Source organism: Struthio camelus, chromosome 12 (genome assembly GCF_040807025.1).
Source record: "Struthio camelus isolate bStrCam1 chromosome 12, bStrCam1.hap1, whole genome shotgun sequence".
Classification (NCBI taxonomy): domain Eukaryota; kingdom Metazoa; phylum Chordata; class Aves; order Struthioniformes; family Struthionidae; genus Struthio; species Struthio camelus.
In genome coordinates, this window is record NC_090953.1 from 25,179,389 (window position 1) to 25,201,377 (window position 21,989).

Consider the following 21,989-nt stretch of genomic DNA (forward strand, 5'->3'; position numbering starts at 1 on the left):
GTTGAGACCCTTCCTATTCCTTTTTCCTCTCTCTGAAATAGTTCCGGCGGTTTGGCAGACCCCACGTCCCACTTGGATCCGCAGTCATTTCATACGACCGTTTCTGTAGGGCTGGAATAGCCCCCAAGGTATTGCAGCCAAAGTAGAGGCTTTCCAAAAATCGTAGGGAGGCTCCTTTTTGCCTCCTCATCTGTGAAAATTGCTTCGTACCGACGTGAAGTTTTGTCAGAGTATTCTGTCGAGTGATTGTTTCTCTTCCTCAAAGGGAGGCGTTTCATTCCTTTCTCCCTTCCCTTGAGTCCTTCTGCCAGGCACGTTCAGGGCTGCCGGGTGAGCGTTTCTGGATACCAAAGTGGCCCTGCTCCGCAGCAGGGAGCAGTGAATTGGGTGATTTGCTTGCTTGGCAGTTTAGTGATCAGGTACCACAGAGTGATTCTGTTGGCAACCCAGCAATCTTTCTGGGGTTGGTATCTTCAGTTTATAGACTCTTTTCTACACATGATGTTTTCTTTTGCTTCATCTTTCATGACGAAATGACTGCATGAATTGGAAAAGACAGAGTTGGCACCTGTCTTGCAGCATCCTCTAAAGTAGTAAATACTATTAAGGACAGCAAGGCTGATAGTTGAGTTCCTACTTGCTTATCCTGAGAATCACTGGGATATCTGCATACCCAAGTTGTCCGCCTGAGAGGACTGGAAGTTGTTATTCTCCTGGTGATAGTTAGATCTTTTTATGCTTATTTGATTTTTTAAAAATGTGATTAGCTGATTGCTTTACGTGTTGTGTCTGGCATTGTGAACTTGTCATTTGGGAGCGAATGATTAGTGAAGAGAATAAACTTGTGATTGTCATTTTCTACTGAATTATTTCATAATCTGCCAGTTTAGAAGCTTTTGGTGATTTTTAAATAAATGCCCTCTGCACTTTATTTTGTCAAAAAACCCCAATTTATGTGCATCTCCCTGAAAATGTGTGTTGTGACCTCCCTGCTTCGCATTTCAGTGATGCCTACGGAGTTGGCTGGAATGGCAGGATGGGGATTCGGCACAGCAGACTCTCCAGCCCGAGCTCCTTCCTAGACAAAGATGGGATATTCGTTAATTCGACCAACAGCAAGCTGCTGGAAAGGGCTCATGGCATTCTCATGTTAGTACAAAAGGACTGGATTTTGGCTCTATTCCTGGAGTATAGTAAGCAGCATGGGTAATAACAGGGACATAAACAGCCAGAATAAATGAATACGCTTCTAGCTAAGAAAGAAATCAGAGTTCCAAGTGGACGAGGACATTGCAAGGTTGGGTCAAAGTGACCCTGGGAGGTTCTCTGGGTCTGATTTATTCAGTCTCTTATCATTCATCTGTAATGAGAGGCACAGAAAAGTCATACAGGGAAGTGAGAGAGGGAATGAATCTTCTCGTCCGACCAGTCTAAAGATATGACAGTGATGTTATGCAGTAACTTTTTTTAACATGACATTAAAGTTTCCATCGCAAATTAGATGTGGAAACGATATTGGTGATTCATGCTACATCCTCATCCGAAGTTTCAGAAACCATTGCCAGAGTGGTTGGAGTTGACGTGTGATATGGGAAAGCAGGGTGGTCGTTCATTTTGCGGTGCCATTCCCCTACTCGCCTCATCGCTTGTGATGTAACCATTCATTTTAGTTGGATACCTGCCTTTTAAACAGGTGTAACTAAATTTGTAAAACTAGTGTTTGCCAAATGCAGAAGAAATGTAGTTGCAGTGCAGATTATGGGAAGCAGTTGCTTAAGGTGATTTTGGAGGGGTTGTTTCATAAACTCCTGTGACGTCCGTTTTTCTGGACCTTGTGTTATGTTTATTGCCTGTACCATGTCGAAAACCTGCTTCTGTCCTTTGACTTGGGTATGTTGGGACTAACGCAAAAGAGACTGATTTCTTAATGGCAGAAGTTGAGCTGTCCTATTATACATGAATATCACAACATTAAGCACACGATCTCCAGTCTGCAATTGTACACTTGGATTAATATGGGCTGTTTCTTATCTCCCCAGGCGAAATAAGAACTTCAAAGCCAAACCCAGTCTCCCGAAGGTGAGAGACAAGCAACGTTTTTACCTCTTCTGTTACTGAGTTAAAACTGTAGGTATAATATTGAAATGCTAATGTGCATGTAAGGAAAATTGCTCGTTTCTAGTCTGAGACCTTTGTCAAATCAGCTCTGACCTTCTCTGTTCAGGGCTCTTTTTCTGTAAAATCAAAGGATTTTGTTTTGGTAACAGTGAATTTTTTTCCTGGGAGAGGACTGCGTGAGCTCTTGCATCCTTCTTATCCTTCTTTCCTAGGCCTAGTCTGACTCTTTTTTTTTTAATTATCATTTTTATTATTTTTTTTTTTATAAACCCCTCCTCATCTGTACTTGCTGGTGAACTTTGATAGTTAAGTCTCCAAACTGAAATAAGTGAGTAGGTTATGCAAGATGGCTGATACTTGACAGACAAAGTGATTTTTCAGGATGCCTACCGAGATGATACAGATTTTGTCTGAAGAAAATCTCTGCAATTAGTTAATCCCTCCTGATTACAGTATTGCTGCATACTGTATTTGATTTATAGTACCCGCTACCTTTAAATTGCTTGTCTAATACTGTTTCGGTTTGCCTCCATCTTGGCTGCTTTTATTATGCTCCGGGACACAAGATGCAAAGAGATTTGTTGCGTGTAACTGGAAGAATAATATTTTTGGTGGCCAGTGCTGATACTGCTTTGGCAGTCGGAGAATGTCTGGCTGATACTGCCTGTCTCTGATGATAATTTTATTGCTTAAAACTGAACAACGTGGTATAAATATATGGAGTGCATTAGAGAAGTGGTGCTTTCTTGCTGCGTAGCCACATAACTCTCCACTGGAGAGAGCCGCTGTGTGCCGGGGCCCTTTCCCTGCCCTGTGACCAGAGCAGTGGTGCACCTCCATGGTGATGAAAGAGCAGGGGCCCGGATAACGGCAGAGCGGAGCAGGCATCGGCTTCCACCAGGATGACATATGCACGCAAAGCCCGTTTCTTGCCCATAATGATGTGATCTCTGGGAAAAGAGAGATGAGCTGCAGGCTGCGCGAGCTGCTCCGGCAGGCTTCACGCGGTCCTGAGGCCAGTGTTGGAGCGTTCGTGTGCTAGAAGACGCACAACGTCTATGCAGATAGTTCCTTTGGTTGACACTGCAGACTGAGGAGTTATCAAATAGTTTTCAGTCCGTCTCCGTTGTCTGTTAGCCCGAAGCAGAAGCCAGCGAAACATTAACACTGACTACCTTTCGTTCAGCATTGATTTCTTGCTCTCCTGCAGGAATGCAAGGAGCAACCTTTAGTTTTACTGTTCTCTGTTGCATATCAATAGCACCTGGAGAGGCCCAGAAACAGTTAATAAATTTACTGTTAATTAATAGTGAATAAATAGGGTGCAATGAAGCAACGCTTTCCTAGCAGTTGTAAGGAAAGGAGATATCAGGAGGATAGACTTTGTGGACTAGTATTTCGCTCTCAGCATTCACTGTCCTGGCCCCCTCCAGTGGAAATCTCCACTAGCTTTTGTACCCATGTATTTCAAGCAAACCCTTGGAGCGTCTCATCCCCAGACACTTACTCTTCACAAATCAAAGCCGAGATGCTTTGATTCTGCTGGCAAGCACATGTTTTCCATCTACAGCTTCCTATTCACATGAATGCAGCCCCAGGGCCTGGTGCTTATGTCTGATAGCTCATTTTCTGCATGTGTGAGATGAATTACTTGCACCGGTCATAGTTTGAGGTGGTTGTTACCGTTCCTTTAAGATAATCAACAAAGGGTCCACTTTTTTGTGGTGCTCTTGTTTGTCTGCAGCTGACCGTTAGTGAGTAGGAGAGCCAAACTTTACGTGGTCAAGGATCCCCTTGGCAAGTCCGCCGAGGCAGAGGGAAACTTGGGGGAAAACGTGGTTCGGTGGATCTGGCTCTGGCCAAAATGGAGTAGAGCTAAACTGTTATTCCTTGATGTTTCCCGTTGAGATGGAATAGGGTGGTTACCTGAAGGAAGCCCTGCAGAAGAGGGGATTTAAAGAGAGGCATAAAGGACAGCACAGCAACAAGGTCTGGTTATTGTTGTATTTCTAAAGAACAAAATAAGTCTTGTCTTTTCCACAGCATATGTTGGACGTGAAATCTCTCAAGCACCTGGCTAACCTGACGCTGCACGATCGCATTACAAAATCTCTGCTGCATCTCCACAAGAAGAAAAAACCACCCAGCATCAGTGCCCAGTTCCAGGTAGCTGAGTTTCGTGTTTGTTCTCAAGACAAAGAGGTGTCGGATCAAAGAGAAATTTGTATCGATTTAAAAGCAAAGAACTGCTCAGGCTCCCGAGAGCGCGTAGGAGAGCGCTTGCAGGCACACTGCTGGCCTGTCTTCAGCGCCATTTAAGACATGAATTCGACTAAGGATGTGGCTTGGAAAAGCTATGCGGGAATGCAGAAACCTGCAGGTATCCAGATGATGTAAAACAGAGAGAAACGAGTTAGAGTGGACGTTAGGGTGAGTAGGGAGAGGATGTGCCGAAACGGCACCCTACCTCACACCTGGGTAGGGTGTGAGGAAGAGCTGCAGAACAGTAAGCTGTTCAACTAGGGGCGGTCTTCAAAGGATGGTGGTGGGGAAAAAGGCAGTTAACTTGGTTATTAAATCAGGGTGGGCAAAGCAGCAGGCAAAGTACTGTGTGGGACCTGGCAGAGGGCTGAACTGATTCAGGTCTCTGCCTGGTCTGTGATTTTTTTTTTTTTTTTTGTTAAATGCCTTTGATGTAGTTACATATCTAATTAAATGTAGTTATTTATATAGTATATATCTCTCCTTGTGTGCATGTTTGCCTTGTTCTTTGGTACCTTGCTTTCAAAGCAGTCCTATCATAGTGTTTTCTCTGTAGGGTCCATAAAGAGTAAAATACGGAAATGCTGGCATTTTAAAGTGTGTTTTCTTGCGTTCTGTGTCGGAAATCCAATCTGCTTTTGGGCCAGTTAAGCTATGTATTTTAATAGACGCTGAAAGGTCAAAATATTGCTGCATTATCTCGAGGCACCTACAGGAATTCTGCGACGGGATCGATACCGGCATGTGTTGCGTTGTCAGAGTTGTGCGCCAGTAGCCTTCCCTATGAATAGCTACAGCTAAAATAATTCTCCGATATGTGCATCAGGGCTTGGAAATTGCCACAAGACTTAGGGTACGAGACACATGCACAAGCATGTGGTAACATTAGAAAGCAGCATTTCAACTAAAATCAGTTTCGAAGAAAGTCTGTTGTGTTTTTCCCTTGGCCGAGGGAGGTGGGGGAGAGGGAGTGGTTCATTTTTAGAAAGTCTCCATGTGTAAATCTGGATGAGATTAAGTAATTAAATACCTACGTACACACATATGTATGTGTGTGTATGTGTATATATAATTTGCAGAATGTTCATCTGCATGTATATTGAGCTTAGTCTAGTCTGATGGTATGCTGGTTAAAATATAACTTCTCCAGAGTGTAATTAATACAATACCACGGAGTGGTTGAAATGAGAATGTCTTGGAATGAAATGTATTCGTGAAACCTTTTCATCCTGCAAGTGAAATTCTAAAAAGTGGCACTGTACATGGTTGAGATTCCTGTATATTTCATAGCATATAAAAATAAGTAGCAAAAAGACCTCTGAGCATTGTAAAGATTCCCTCCCTACCCCTGTGCAGCAAAGCAATTTATTCAAATACCAAGCGTTCCCGTATGGTTTCTGAAGTTCACCAGCGCTGATTGGGCAACTCGGGAGCTACACCTAGTTGCCTGCAACGTGTCCTCTTTTAAATGAACAAAAACATGTTTTAAGTCAGGGTCAGAACGGCAGCACACTGGCTCCTTGTGCTACTGAGAACTGCCTGGTTCTCCTGTTAGAAAAATGCAGGGCACTACCATCCTAATTTCATTTAACACTCATAAGAGAGAAGTATTTTCTCAGGAGACCAGCCTGATGCACGCCTGCAAGATAGCTTTTTATCAAGAGCATGCTAATAAAACTGCAGCGCGTGGATTTGGGTCACAGACAGGAAACGCAAATGTTTCCTATTGTGCGTTTTCGCTGATAAATGCTGCCCGGTGGCTAAGGCCTGAACCAGGAGCTTACAGCTGTTCTGTCTCATACTGATTTTAAATATGCCTAGAATTATTGCAACCTGTAGGTAAAATATCTCTGAAAGCCGCATATGTACATCCAGTCAGCTGGTGAAGGCAAGGTTGACCGCGGGAATACTGTTGCCGTGCACGGCATTAGCGCTTGTGAGTCACAGCCGTCTTTAGTAGGGGATGCTTTAAGAGCAGCGACGGCTTCCTTGGTTGCAAACTAGACCGCCAGTAGCTAAACTGAAGCGCGGAGATTGGTATTCTCTCCTTTTACTCTGCTTACAGGTGATATTCAAAAATGAAAAGGAGCCTGCCCTTTCTCGCGCGGTATAATGCCGAAATGATTACCCTCACGCTGGAGGGATGAGTAAAAGTGGTGAAAGAGCGCGTGGCTGTAAAGTTTTCCGGGCAGAGGACAAAGAAGCAGGATGCAGAGTTAATCCAGTGACTTCACATGTACTTTACGGATTCCTGATGATAAGGGCCTAACAGATGGCTCTGTGTGTGTGTGTATGTGTGTGCGGGGGGAACCATCTGCTCTGCACAGAATATTGATAGTTGTTGATGACATGAGAATGATGCCAGCATCCTGTCTTCTGGAGCGGCGACTGGTGAAACGCTCTCAAAAGCTGAGCCTTTCCGGGGTCTCCTAAAATTCCCAGTGCCTAAAGCCGCTTGTTTGTCGGGCGTTTTGGCAGCACGGCTTGGCAAAACGACCGCGTGGTTCCCCCCCCCCCCCCACCCTCCCCAACCCCGTCACCTCCCACCAGTCGAACGCCGAAAGGTTAACCCCTGGTGCCTGCCTATACGGGACTACATTAGCAAACGTGGGTGCCCAGCACGGTGCGCTTTTGGAGGCTGCCGCAGGAAGAGGAGAGCACCGCTGAGATTTTTTGTGCAGCACTGGTTAGAGCCAATTTACAAAGCAGATTGTTATTTGTTGATAAGTTTTTTTTCTTTCTTTCTTTCTTTCTTTCTTAGCAAGTGATGTAAACATACCTGTCACAAAAGGAGGCTGGAGGCAGTAAATCTATGAGCATGCAAGCCAGCTGAGCTTTGCCTCTTTGTAGCCTTTCCTCTTTTCTCTGGGATGGCAATGGCAAGGCTGTTTTAATGATCTGCATAACCGAGAGCACAGCTGCCCTGCATGTGTACGTGTGCATTTAATCAATTGCTCTTACCCAGATACTGTATGTAGAAAATGGCTCTAAACATGAAAGGCTTCCCATAAAGATGTCTTTAACGCAATCAGAAGTAAATTAAAAGGCTTTCCGCAAACAGATTTTTAGATGACATGCTTCTTCCTCTTGTTATGCACTTGTGCACACAGTTTTATGAGAATATGTATTCATAAAATTGTAACTGCGTGTTTATAGTAAATATACAGCAGAGTAACTTTTAAACCTCTGAGTTTCAGAAGCTATTAAAATCAGGTCATCGCCATGAGTAATCAACTGGGAAGCACATTACTAACAGCATGTCAGTAGTGTGCTCAGCCCGTGGAGACGTACAGAGCAGTCGCAGGGCACGCAAAGATGCAGTGAAGGAGTCCATCCAGGCGCAGAAGGGCTCGGTGACTCTCTGCACTTGGATCTTAATCGGTCCACGTGTTATTACTCCGGGAGCTTCTGCTTTGCTGCGCGAGAGATTTGTGAGCCGGAGGCATACCTGGGAGTGACGCTCGGCTGGAGCTGTAGTAAATGGAAGTGACGCCAATGTGAATTCACTTCTATGCCTTACGTTTTTAATAATTATGCAGAAATTATGGGAAATGTTACTGTTGTTAAGTCTCAGTGGTATTAATGACCCGTATTTATTGCAGGACATAAGAAGACAGGGGAATCTAGAAAACCTTTGATTCTCCTTAGTCAGAACTGAGTGTTTCAGCAGAAGAATATGACCAAAGATATACCAACTTTGAAACTATTCATATCTAAAAACAACCTATGAAATGTTTAGGGCTCACAGGCTTTAAAATTCATTGTAAATTCAGCTGTTTGAAAGAGTGGGAAGTCACTCAGGAAAAAGGAGGGAGGCAAATTATGGGAAGTGAATATTAGAAAAAGCTGCCAGATCTTCCCATTGCAAAACTATCACTTCTAGGCCAGCAATAATGTTTTTACAATAACATTTTACCAAAAAAAAGCCTGGAAAAAATGCTGCATGGGATCATTTTTGAAAGAGGAAAATTGTTTCTTGGTATTTAAAGAACATCAGTGACCGAACTGTATCCCACAAATGTTTGGTAGTTATCTTGGAGCTCCCCCTCCAATCTATAAATGGATCATTGATGTGAAACGGGAATGACTTTGGGCTCCAATGGCTGATGAGAAGAGGTTGAAGATTGGGGGCTCTCTTAAAGTATAGCTCTGCACTACGTACTGCGGTGAATGTCATCTCTGCAGGAGCCTTAACCAAACAAGATCATATTTATCTCTAGCTAGTTTGTTGGATACAAAGCAGTAACAGACAAGTTGTAGGATGTCTGAAACACTCGTTTTGGGGAATGGTTTCCCATCTGCCTGTTTTACTCCTCATTTGTTCAAAGTTTTGTTTTCTGATTTAAGTGCCTGGATTTTCATTATTCTCTGTGCTTTCTTCTCTGTTTCCCAATTTAAGATGTACTCTCTATTGCAGGCTTCGCTCAACAAGTTGATGGAGACTCTTGGGCAGGCAGAACCTTATTTTGTCAAGTGCATTCGCTCTAATGCTGAAAAGGTAAATCCTGACTTGTGAAATGGCACTGCTAAAGGCTCGGTTACAAAATCGCTTCTCAGCCCTCACTCACAAGTAGAGTCGTTGCCTCTCTGACTGTTTGGAGATCAAACAGCCCACTGGAAACCCATAACGCATTGAGGTTTTGGAAACAGAAACCTCGCCAGTTCCAGTGGCAGGGTGAGGCTGGCCAGCCGCTTACGCTGTTGATTCAGAAGCACAAAGCAACGTGCCCTCCAATTTTATCCAACATGCAGAGGTTGTACTGCCTTACTGTAGACTGGTTAAACTTCTAGGGCTTCAGAAAGGTCCTTCTGCAGCATAGCCACTGAACTGGTGAGAAAATGAGGAAATGTCTTACTAGGATTGGAGCTCTTTAGTTCCTGAACTCCTGCTTGAAATCTGCATCATCTTGGAAGTGTTTTATAAATATGTAAATTTTTACAGTGAGTTTAAAAAAACAAAGAAGAAAAAAAAAAGAAAGCCAACCCTCACCACTGAGATGGATTTTAAAAGTGCTTGTTAAAGCATGTTCAATATCGTTCGGGCAAAGAATTGTTCTTGATAAAGTACATTAGCTTTTCTTATAATTGTAGACATAAGTATATGAAAACTCTTTAATAAACCACCCTGCCTCTTTCAAAGTCTCTGCCACCTGTAGTAGAGATTTACAGGCCTGGGAATTCATTTATGCCCTAGAGTGTCTTACTGTAGGTAGAATAAATTTTTCGGTTTGTAAAAGCAGGTTCTTTCAGAGTAAACCACGTTATTCCTACTGACTCGGTGATGCACAGTATTTCGTTAACACGGCTTTAAGGGTTGGCTTGTCTCGTGGGCTAGGGACTATTAGTTTAAAAAGAAGGTTGCTGTGGCGCTTTCTTATGGGTTAATCCTTTGTAGTTGTACCCAGACATTTAAAAACGAAAGATGAAGCTTTATGCCTAGTAGATAGTCTCTTATTCAGTTCCGGGAATCCAAAAAAGCACTCTCTTCTAGGTCATGGCTATATATCTAGCTAGATATTTGGAAGCCACCTCCATCTGATGGCTGTTCAGAAAAAACAGGATTCAACCCTGGTGGTGGTAGTATGGTTCCTCTTTCTCTTAGCATCATTGCCAATATGGATGTCACACAGATGTGTTACACATGCTGAATCAGTTTACCCATCCATGCACTTAAAAGTGGTTGGAGTTAAAGGAAGTATTTGCTTATCGTTGGCTGTTTTTTCCCTTTCAGCTCCCCCTGCGGTTCAGTGATAGCCTGGTGCTTAGGCAGCTGCGGTACACAGGCATGCTGGAGACTGTTCGGATTCGCCAGTCAGGATACAGCTGCAAATACTCCTTCCAGGTTGGATAAAGTGTTTTCAGTCTTAAGTCACCTTCATCATCATTATCATAGTTGTCTGCATGGTGCTAGCTTGTAAGCATATTCTTGTTTTTACAAGGGGATGAATTTATAGCTTGTGCAAGACAGGGAGCGCAGCTGGCTATGGTCAAGCATGGAGTAATCGGGTGCTACGTCACTACAGCCAATTTCTAGCATGTTATTGTAGACCTAAGCAAAGGCTATGAGCCCCCCCTGCAGATAACATTACATTTTTCTTCAAAAGAAGGTTTATTTTTCATAACATATATTTCTTTCTTTTTGCACAAAAATGGATCTAATTTGCATGCACACTCACAGGCATGTTTTGAAATGGACTGCGCTGTGTGTTAGGGGTCAGCGAATTCACTCAAACTCTTCTGATCACCTGAAATGCTGCAGCTTGTCTTTCAAGCACCAAATTTTCTAGTTCAGCTCCCCCAATCATTTAGTTTTCTCTCTCCATAGTGGAAACTGCAAGTTCTTCCTAATGACATTGGATCCCTGTCTAAGCTGGGCCAAGTCAACAAAATGAAACAGTGTAGGTTGGGGATTCTGTAATGCAATATCAAAAGCTCTATGAATGCTCATGGGAAAATCCTCCTCAGGGTGAGCCAGACAGCTGACAAGATCCCATCACTTCAGCTTAAGCCTCCTATTGGTCACTGAGATTTTTTTTGGTACTCATTTATTTTGACTCCTTTGGGATGGCATTTGTCCCATTGTGTCAGTGCTGACTGCATCTCATCAGGAGGCTGATCAGGACCTTCCAGAGTTGCTCGTTCAGGAGAAATCCAGTTTTTATATTTTCTGCTTTTCTGTGTTTTTGACAGGTTTTGTGTGTATGTCAGTTCTTTCATGATTTGCTGTTCCCAGTTTGTTTCCTGCTGGCAGCCGCTTTTGGCCAGATGTCATGTCCTGCGCAGCAGCTGTTTAGAAAGAAAGACTGCTCTATTTCTTTGCAGAGAACATGAATCCCATTTTTACCTGGGAGGATTTCTCCTCTGGTTACCTCTGCTCTTTGAGTTATCGCAGCAGTAACTGATGAAGCGGTCTCTTGCCTGACACGCTTTGCAGGTTCTGGTAACTCCCTTCTGTAGTGACCGTATCTGGGGGTTTGTAGCATTTTCACTCAGAATTACCTCACAGATGGACTCTCTCTTCCTGTGCTGAAAGATGTTTGATCGTTCCTGGGCCTCTGCTTTGATATGTTTCCCATGCAGTTTTGAACCGTAAATGGCTCAAATGGAGGAAACTTTGTGCTCTCCAGTATGAAAAATGCTATCCGTTCTTCTGCTCGCTTGCTAGATCCTGTTTCATGTGGCTGGTGGAGCAAGTCACAGAGACATAGCAGCGCCCATTTAACCAAATCTTGGTGGTTTGTTTTTTTTTCCTCAGGATTTTGTGAACCATTTCCATGTCCTTCTGCCACGAGGAATCAGCCCATCCAAGCACAATATCCATGATTTCTTCAAAAAAATAAAACTCAATCCGGACAATTATCAAGTTGGAAGAACAATGGTAAATGTTTATCCTCAGCTCATGCTTACGCTTAAGATAGAGATATAACTTTTGCCTGCATTTCTGCACTGCTGTATCAGCGTCTTCATCTATGCTTTTAATTAGCAAAACTGTTTTCCTCTGTTTACCGGAAGCAAATGGCTCAAATGAAGGTTTGAATGTTGTTAACACAAAATAGTAAAGACCATAGTTTCGATTTGACCAAGTCAGTGTTCTGATTTTTAACAAGCCAGCCTTCAAAACTCATCTGTGTATAGACATAGCTTCTTGTTCTGACAGCTATCATCTTGCTTTCCCAGAAGGGAAATTAGAGGCTGCTGTGATTTAGGACTGACATTCAACATTGGCAGTCACAGGCTATAGATGAAGTTCCAGAAACTTGTCAGAGGTAGCCTAAAATCAGCCGCTAAACTTTCTTCTGGACGTTCAGGATGTGGCATTCAATCGTTTGTCTCGTGGTCACAGAAGATGCTTTTCCATGCTAATTTTTTTTTGGTCAGGTTTTTGTGAAAGAGCGGGAGCGTCAGCTTTTGCAGGACTTGCTTCATCAAGAGGTGCTCCGAAGGATCACCCTGCTGCAGCGCTGGTTCCGCAGTATGCTCTACAGAAGGCAGTTCCTGAACTTAAGGCAGGCAGCGATAATCATACAGGTAGGTGATGATGAATAATGTCACTGAAGTTGCTAAATACAATCCATAATTCCCACCGATTGCAGCTTTGTCTGTAGTTGGAATATCCGATGCGTAAATTCAATTCCTCTCTCCAAGGAGCTTACAACCGGAGTTCTACTTGTAGTGCAGTAATACATACCTATGTGGGCTCGGGAGAGACAAAGTCAGAAGGGTTGTGTGGAGGCAGGTGCCCTCTGATTCTGTTACCATTCACACTGCAAGGAACTGCCTGTTGTATTTGCAGCGATACTGGCGTAGCTATCGGAGTCGAAAGCAAGGCGAACCATCCCCGGATCCCCTCGTTCTCAGTAAAGCAGCGGTCGTTCTGCAGACCCACTGGCGAGGCTTCGTGGAGAGACGAAGGTTTTTGCAGTTGCAGTTTGCGGCCCATCTCATCCAGAACTGCTGGCGGGAATACGCAAAGCGGAGACACGATGCAGCCACTAGCATTCAGGCAGCCTGGCGAGGACACTGCGCAAAGCGGTTTTACAAAGTCAGCAGAAGCAGAGTCATCTGTTTGCAAGCAGCATGCAGAGGATATTTAGCACGACAAAGGTAGCGTGACTTATTTAAGGTATGATTTCTGTCAGCGCTCAGGCTACTGTGATTTACAGATCATGGTGTCCCTTCTTAGGAGGCTGTCATGACCTGCCATGATCCTTCACTGGGCCGTGCTCTCTATCAAAGGAGTTTAGTTAGCTGCACATCCTACTCTTAGAATAAGCAGAGCCTGTTTCAGGTTAGAGCACGTAGGCAGTGGAGAGTTGAGGACATAAATACTCCTGAGTGGTTTTTTTTTTTTTTTTTCCTGGCAGCAGCTCCACTTTAAGTAGCTTATTTTTAACTCAGATCTGGTCGCTGCACTGTCTCCCAGACAGTCAGACAGCAAGTGGTGCAAGGACAGAAGCAGTGACTAGAGCTGCCAAAGCCAGCTGCTGCTGAGAGAAAAGCATTTATGAGCATGCCCTGTAAAGTCTTGGCTTGCTTACTGCAGGGCAGGTCTTCATTCATTCCAGGGAAGCACTGCCTACAAGGTGTTGAGCGATTGACTTAGGGCGAAAGAATTGGGAGGCAGAAAGAGTTCGTAGCACCGTGTGGGAGTACCTACTGACTGTATCACAGTCAGCCTAGGCAGTGTGATGATGAAGATCAGACTCAGAAAGGCCAAGGCATGACGTGTTATGCTTTTCTGGCTATATGGACTTACAGACAAACTAAACTGGGGATGAAGTCAGGAGCCACTGTCATCAGCACAAGAGAAGCTTTTGGGGGTGTTAGTGCAATTCTTGATTAAGAGAGATGGCAAAAGAGGAGAAGACTGGAAATTCACTTTGGATATATAACGTGTGCACACGTCATCCTGTACTTGACTTGCAACAAGGAGGGCTGCCTGAGATGCCTGTGGTGATGAGATGGTGAGACCTATGGTGACGAGATGCCACTGGTGCAGTGCCTGGAAGCAGTGTGATTGGGCACAAGAGTACAATGAACTTGGTTTTTTTTTGTTTGTTTTGTTTTCTTGCAGGTTTAGAGCTTTAAAAGAGCAGAGATTAAAAGACAGACAGCTGGAGAATGGCCTGACAATTAGAGAAGAGGATGGACTGGAGGCAAATGATGTTTTGGAAATTAAGGGCTCAGACCCATCTAAGTGGGAGGATGGCTCATTTGAAGAGAGAGTGAGAGCTATAGAGGAACATAAATTGCTGATAGAGAATAATCGGCTGAATCACACCGACCCATTAGATAGAACTGGAAGTTTATTATACAAAAGACATGAGAGAGCCAGTAGCCAAAGTGGAATGGACACTGAAGAAGAAGTAGTTGTGAGAGAGAGACCCAAGTCATTGGAGGATCTCAACCAGAAGAAAGTGGTTCGTGCAAAAAGAGAAAGCCGGAGAATGCGTGAATTGGAACAGGCAAAATTTAGCTTGGAATTGCTGAAGGTCCGGTCCACTGGAGGGCTGTCTCCTTCAGAAGAGCGTCGTTGGTCCACAGAGCTTGTGTCTGAGGCACTTCATTCCCCTCAGGGAACTCCAGAGAGTGAAAGCTCTCAAGGGAGCTTAGAGATATTAAGCTGTGAAGATACCCCAAGTAAACTTGTTTCCTTAGTTTTAGATGAGCAAGATGTGCAGTCATTTTCCGCAGAGACCCAGGACTCTTTACCTAGCACTCCCCAGCCTCATTTGAAGGACAAGTCTTTCCATGGAGCAGATGTGAACAGCAATTTATCGAGTTGCAAGAGGAGGCCTTCAGACTCTGAGTTACCAGATAACCACGATACTAAGGAGCGTGAGGTGTGTGATCCCCAGAATGTTATATACAAGATGCATCCAAGAGAAGCCTTCCTTTCTAGTAATCTACCAACCTTCTACATTCCACCCCAGGACAGCTTGAAAGTAAAGCAGTCATTGCTGGAGAATAACTTGAGGAACAAACCAGTTGAAAGAGAAGAGAAAATGGTTACGTTCCCTGAGATCAGGAAAGAAACAGTGTCTGACAAGCAAGACCAGGGCAAAACCTTGGGAGGAGAGGTAGGGGAAAAGTCTCCTACCAAGAGAGAGGAACATGGGACAGCTATAGGAACACAGACCCATTCTCCAGACTCTGTAATCAAGAGACTGGAAAAACTTAACGTGGAGAAAGAAGAACGGCAAAAGCAGCTTCAGCTGCAAAATGAGAGGGAGATGATGGAGCAGATCCGCCAGCAGAAGGAAATTCTGGAGAGACAACGTAAAGCCTTTGAGCAGCTCGAGAAACAAGGGAGGGTGGAGGCTTTGCAGAGAGTTGAACCCTGCAGAGTCAAGGACCCTACTCTCAAACCATCAAAAAGACCAGACAGCCGGCCTCAGTCTGTCCTCATCCTGCATCCCCAGAGCAGAGGGGAGCATGGCCTGACCCCAGGTATAACTCCAGCCTCATCAGTAGATATTAAAGGTCTCACCGTTGGGAACAGAGGAAACTCTCCAGCCCACAGCGCTCCAAAAGACAGACCTGTCAGCATGTTCGTGGAGCGAAAGGAAGGTCAATCCGGAACGGTGCTTGAACTGACCCGGACAGAGCGGCCCAACTCCAAACTGGCTCTGGACTCCAGGGACTTCCCGAGCAGCCACCTTTCTAGGACAGAGCGCCTGAGGCAGCCTCGGATGCCGAACCAGGCTGCCGATGAGACAAGGGCGAGCGCTATATTCTTCACACCGAAAGACAGTCCCTTCGGCCTCCAGTGAGTAAAAAGATGGCCTGCTTTCTTTATAGCCTTAGTCGCATGAACCGGTCTCTAGCAGTGTTATTTCTGGGGGCTGTACAAAATACCTCTTGAAAGAAAGACCAGTGTCAGATTTGTTGACCTTCAAACAATGAATGGGCACAGATCAGAGGAAGAAGAAAACGTTTGGGAGCTGGACATATTCTTTCTAGTTCTCTTATTGGATGGGTGTTATGTAAAGCAGGGGAGGTAATCTTAGCTATTAGCAGGTGAAGGGTGTTGATAGCAAGAGAACTGATACTGTTTTCATTTTCCTAAATGAACAGTGATACGAATTTCTTTCTCAAGGTAAAAGATGAAGAAAAAACTCTTAGGATTTTTGGGTGGTCAGAACAGACAGCGCTAGAGAACAGGAAAAAATCTAAAAATCCGTATTTTTAACGTTAGAATGAGCAGAGCCAGAATGAACGCTCAGATGATCTTACCGTTGTTGGGGAAAAACCACCAATTATCTTGAGGGGGTTAAAGAGAAGAGCATGCTTTTGACAGTGTATCACTTGCATGTAGAGTTACCCATGTAATGATCTTAGCAGTCATTCCAGTCTGTTGCATTTACACCATGTGTTGCTTAAATGGTGGGCTCCTTCCAGGGCACAAGGTCTAAATGCTACAGCAAGACTGGTCCACGTTTGCTCCCACTTTATCCTGTTGCTCATGCTGCCTTGCCTACTTTTTGACAAGTTTTGGCTTTTTAGCATGAAAGGATGCACAGCTCCTGGAAAAACTACTGCAAAAGTTACTAGTGATGCTGCTCCCAACTTGTTTAAAGGCCCTCCAGGTGTTGGCCTCTGTGATGGGAGGAGATTGCAGTTTAATTTCCTTGTGCAAGTTCTTCCGTGAAGCCCAGTAGAGCCTGAAACCCATGGACACGATGGGGGGAAAGAGCAGTCAATAAGCGAATACTTTGCCCCCATGTAAAGCCAGAGGCATCCCACAAAGTGAGGAGGCAATAGGTGGGAGGCAATGGTAGGGTTTGGAAACTAAAAGCTATATTAAAAACTACTATTTTCACTCTATTTGTAACTTAAAACTTTTCATGCTACAAGAAAACAATCAAATTTCAGAATATAAAACTTAAAAGATACCACACACAAGCACTATAAAGGGAAGAGTGCAATTTGCCAGGCAGAAATTCAGATCTTTATGTCCTATGACATTAAGTTGAATCCTGATGATTTCTAAGCGGCTCTGAAAACTCATAATGTCAAATTGCAATTTGTTCTTGATTACTTATGCTACATCCTAAAATGTTCCTGAGATCGGGGCTGGCGCTGCGGGAAAGCGCTTACGAGAAAATTCAACGTCTTTGTTTTGTTGCGTTTCAGCAGGGAAGCAAGTCATCAGTGCCTTTCCAAAGGTGAACTAGCTAGGAAGCCATTTAAGATTCCTGGGTCTGGCAGAGGAGAGGTAAGTCGCAGCTTTCTAATTTTCTCTTTTAATTGAACAGGGTGGGGAAAAAAAACCAAAACCATTCAAGCCCTTTTTCTGCTGGTTTCCCCTCAAATGGTTCAGAGAAGAGCGCTATGGAGCCCAAGTGCTGCTAAACGCAGGGTGTTTGGGGAAGGGGGATATTGAGGACATGGCAACTTTCACACCTTCGCTTGAAAAAAGCCCACGTAGCATTAATTCACAGCAGCGCAGAGTTGCTCTTGGTTAAAAAGGATCTTGCAATCCTGATGGCAAACACTGTAGAACAGAGTCTTGTCTCGTTTGGTTTAACGTGTGTCCTGGTAACATCCATTATTGTCCGTTTTCTCGGTGCTGTCTTGGCTTTTGTTTTTCCTGGTCCTTTCCACACTACGTGTAATAGTGTGTGTTCTCGGTGGGATGCAATGTTACTCAGAGATGTCTTAAGGCCATATTTGACCTACTCTGTGATGCCAAACATCCGTAGACTCTCCTTTTATTTTTAAAACTTTTTTTTTGTTATCTGTTTTATCATTTGGTCAAGCAGGTTGCCAGACCGACCCATAAAAAGAAAGCCCGCATGGCGCGGACGCGCTCCGATTTCTTGACTAGAGGTACTTTTGCTGATGGGGAGGGGGATACGGAGGAAGATGATTACGATGACAATTTTGAGTTCCTTCTCTCCTCTGACCAACCTCCTCATCCTGAGACAGGGCCTGCAGCCAGGCTCGGGCAGGCCTGTTACAGTGACTCCGAAATGGTAATTTTCAAATGTGTCTGGGGGAAGGAAAGAAAAAAAAAAAAGGGAGCAAGCAGATATGCGGGAGCGTTTCTTTGCTAACCTTAGCTGCACTGATCCCTACACCGCTTCTTCTCCCACTTACAAGGATGTTGTAGATGGGTAAACTCAGAGAACACAGCAGAAACGGATACAGAAGGGAAGGAGAAGTCGTTTGTATTTCTCTGAACCAAGGGGATGCTTTCCGCATTGATTCGAGAGCAGCTTCCACGGTTTTTGTGGGTTTTCTGTAGCACTGCAGTTTGTGTTGCACAGCTACCTACTTCTTTTTAACCATGTTCCCATCAATAGCAGAGTCCCACTGATATCTATACAAATAGAAAAGGTCAAAGCAAACATTTTTGACCAAAAAGCAACAAAGAAAACAAATAAACAAATAAATCTCATGCCTCCCGTTACTTTTGATTCAGTATCCTTAGCTACAGGATCTGATGACCCTCAATTATTTGGAGTGACGCTGGTAGGCAATATCTTAGAGAACGCAAAAACATGTAAATTGGGCAATAAAACATAGTAGGAGTGAAATAGCAGGTTTAAAAAATTATTTTTTTTTAAACTTAGTGCTGTCAATCACAGATCGCGATAACTGATCTCCCTTGGCAAGTCCACACACTGTAGCATAGCCCATATGAACGTGTGCTGTTGTATAATGCAGAGCGTTTGCATCTCATGCTTAAATCTACAGCCTGGATAAGCTGCTTTCAGAAAACCAGGAACAGACAGTATTTACTTTCAAAAAGGTGGTTTTCTGAAGTGTAAGAGGACAGCAAATTCAAGCCCTTACACTTCTTCTGTCGCCCTGAGGCAACGTAGATGTTCACGTAGAAGTGTGAATATCCGAGAAAGAAACATCTCGTGTCCTAAGCACTCAGGCCAAGCACGACATAATGCTGTTTTACTCATATACTCAGACTATGATGATAAATGTTACAGAAGATTGACCAAAGGCATGAAAACCAAAGTTCAGTTTGACAGTTTAGTTGGGACCTTTGCTGTTCTGCTCATCCCACAGTATTGCCATGGCGCCAACCAATATGTTGTGCGCTCCTAAAATGTGCTTTTGCAAGAAGTTTGCCACAGACCGACAACTAAAATAGGGCTTTTCTTTTTTTTTTTTTTTTCTTAGCATCTTTTGTTATAAACAATAAACTTGAACTTGATCATTGGAAGGAGGCAGAGATTGGATTATCAATTCCATGAATTTTTAAGGTTACTCTTCATAAATTTCCAAGGGTTTTGAAGCAGGAATACTTGAGGTCCTGCCTGTCAGAGACACGATTGAAAGGCACCACTCTTCGAACTGAACTCATTTGGCTCTTCCTCAGTTCTCCTTCATCTCCCTGCTTTTGTCACAGCAAAGGGAGAGTTTTACATAGAAGTAATGTTAAGACTGGCCTTTTTTCCCCCCGTTTGGCGAGAACTGAGCTTAAATACACATGTGCATGCAAATGCAGTGCCTTCCATTCTGCACTTTTGGTTTCACTTGAACTGCATGTTTGAAAACACTGGGAAGGGGAAAAAAAGAAATCGCACTGTCCCCACTCCAACAGATTCAAAGACCCTACATGAAAATGGGAACAAAATATCGGCAAGGGAGGAACAAGAAGCAAAATTTGCAGGCGTAGCTCTAAACCCACCCGCGCACCTTTGGAAGGAAGCTCCCTGCAGCAAAGGTGCGCTTGCCTAGAGGCTGTCCCTCCGTAAACGCTCTCAGTACTGCGGGAGCCTTGGCAGGCAGAGGGGCAATGAACTCTCCTCAACTGATGGAGAAACGCCGGCGTTTTCATCCGGAGTTCCTCTTGCTGCACTCTCGCTGGCTGGCAAGGTCAGATGCAGCCCAGGTCCCCAGAAGTGCTCAAAGAAACCCCTTGGAGCGTGGGGAAAGCTCTGGGAGAGGGGCTATGCCGGGAGGGGAGTGCCGTGCTGTGTTCCTGGAGGCTTACCCTGTTACAAAGCATTAGTTCTTTAGCTGTAGAAATCTTTCCCGCTGGAAGTCTCTGCTGAGATGCAAAAGGTGCTGGGCTCACTGCTTGGCAAGCTCCAGCCTTGGGAGGGATCTAGTTCATACCGCTCATCCGAAATGCTCCTGTGATCCCTGGGTTTAACAGCTGTCACTGCATGCAAGTAGTAGTAGGTGCCGCCTGTGTCTCATCTCTCCTTCTGTCTCACTGTTTCCCGCTGCACTCCATCACTAGCTCTAACTGGCGGTTCAGGCTTACACTGCGGTTTCACCTTGACGCAATCCCTTGTGCGGTTGAGTTCTGCTTTCTAGCAAATGCTCCTCGTGACGTTGCGTGCACAGTGATATTGTACGTCTGTGTGTCTGGAAAAACGTGTACAGTGTTTCCATCCGTATTCTGTATTGCACGTCTGGGACCAGCTCTTTGGCTTGTGGCTTCTCTGTGTGAGCATCGCCCCACCTTTAAGGCAGAGCTCTGTTAGTAGCAAATGTAGGGAGTGTTCATTCACAGTGAATAGCAGAGCCTGGTCGGGTGTTGCAAACCGTGAAGCAGCCTGCAATACAGCAATACTGATGAGCCTTGGTTTCAAGACAAGCCAGAATATGTGAATATGTATGTAGGCATATTTGTTATGTCTTGTGATGTTCATGTGAAGGCCAGTCAGGCAGCCTCCGTGTGCAGGGTGGTTGTCATTTTAGTGAATAGCTTATTTATGTTGCTCCTGCCCCCGGCTGCTACTTTCCAAAAGGCCTCTTTTGCTGGCTGGTTTTGATGTGCAGCTCAGTGGCCAAAGGCTGCTGGATACATGAAAGAAAGACCTTGCTTCGTTAAGCATGTGAGGACTCAGCAGCTGTACTGGCGTGAGCCTGCCCATTTTGGCTGGAGGCTTCTTGAGCCTCAACTCAGTGAGTTTGTATCACCAGCTGGGTAAGTAGAGGTCCACCAGAGGACGATGCTCCTGACCTAACTCCAAGGTAGCCCAGAGCACCAAGGGCTGGGAGCATCTTTGGCCGGAGCCAAAATCCAAGGTGTTTGAGGTGGGAGAAATCCCTCTTTGGCTATGTTCAGCACATATCAATACTGCTTCTGTTTTGCGCCTAAGCCTGGAGAGCTTTCCACTGAGAAATAACTAGGTGACCTTGGTTAGAGAAACCACCCCTTCACTATCTTCTTAGAAAGACTGCTTGGAGAAGGAGACGCGGGTAATAAAGCTGTGATGTATTTTGCTCCAGCCTCTGCCCCAAAGCCATGAATTTGCAAACACCAGTCTGAGTATCTCTGTAATTTGTCACCAGCTGATCCCAAGCATGCCTGAAGAGCCAGCAATGAAAGAAGAGCTTTTACCCTAAGCTGCTCTTCAGAGTGAGCATGGCACTTTAGGAAGCCCTTCAAGGCAGCGTGCAGAAGGATTTCGCCCCCCAAATGGCTTTATTCCTTAGTTTCAAAAAGTAGAGAGGTTGCTGTGATAGCAGAGGAAACGTTGAACTGTAATAGACCCAAAACAGGGACAGAGCGGAGAGACTCGCAGTAGTAATAGTTAGGAGGCACAGGAAGGCAAGATCTGTCAGTGGAGGCTGAATCCTTTTATTAGGCTAGCTGAGAGCAAGTTCTCTCTCCCTACAAAGAGCAGAGAGAGGTGAGTTGTCCCAGAGGTGCCTGCAAGCAGCAAAAATAAATTTTAAAAGTCATCTTAATGAGGAGGCTATGGGCCACTTCCACCCATCTCTTCATGCGCTGTGATGTCAGGAAGCGTTCCTTCTCCCTGTCTTTATTCCACACCCATAAAGGAGAGGACCATTTTCAGACTGTCCTTTTAACATTCAAGCAATGTTTTCTGTGCTGTGTTTTGCCTCTTAAAAGGGCTTTTTAACAGCACTAATTTTTCCCCTCTCCATGAAGAACTACGTTACTATGTCTCACAGACGAGGCAAGGTTCGTCCAGGAAAATGTGCCTTCTTGCTCTCCCAAAGTCGTCAAGGTCCATTATACCGCTAAGTTCAAGCACTTTGTTGCTTGCATTCTTTGTTGTCTGATTATCCCGAGTTTTTTAATTACCCCAAGTTACATCATTTGGGCCTTGGCTCACAGATGCATTCCTTTGATGAAGAGGAAGATTTATACATGTTTTGAT

At 44.5% G+C, this 21,989-nt stretch overlaps 1 protein-coding gene across 10 annotated transcripts in view; it reads left to right on the top strand.

Moving 5' to 3' along the window:
- MYO9A (myosin IXA) overlaps nucleotides 1–21,989 on the top strand; it is a 225,775-nt gene that overhangs the window by 176,537 nt on the left and 27,249 nt on the right. For 6 of the 10 annotated variants that reach the window (XR_011143653.1, XR_011143652.1, XM_068957968.1 and 3 more), the window contains 11 exons: nucleotides 1,006–1,149; nucleotides 2,040–2,079; nucleotides 4,162–4,284; nucleotides 8,798–8,878; nucleotides 10,112–10,222; nucleotides 11,636–11,758; nucleotides 12,259–12,408; nucleotides 12,674–12,984; nucleotides 13,955–15,649; nucleotides 17,017–17,098; nucleotides 17,646–17,858. Coding sequence is in view for 8 of the 10 variants with exons in the window: in XM_068957968.1 (XP_068814069.1) it covers nucleotides 1,006–1,149; nucleotides 2,040–2,079; nucleotides 4,162–4,284; nucleotides 8,798–8,878; nucleotides 10,112–10,222; nucleotides 11,636–11,758; nucleotides 12,259–12,408; nucleotides 12,674–12,984; nucleotides 13,955–15,649; nucleotides 17,017–17,098; nucleotides 17,646–17,858 (3,073 nt within the window). In the remaining 2 variants the exon portion in view is untranslated. The remainder of the gene's footprint in view (nucleotides 1–1,005; nucleotides 1,150–2,039; nucleotides 2,080–4,161; nucleotides 4,285–8,797; nucleotides 8,879–10,111; nucleotides 10,223–11,635; nucleotides 11,759–12,258; nucleotides 12,409–12,673; nucleotides 12,985–13,954; nucleotides 15,650–17,016; nucleotides 17,099–17,645; nucleotides 17,859–21,989) is intronic. The other 4 variants (XM_068957972.1, XM_068957969.1, XM_068957974.1 and 1 more) reach the window with 4 other exon arrangements.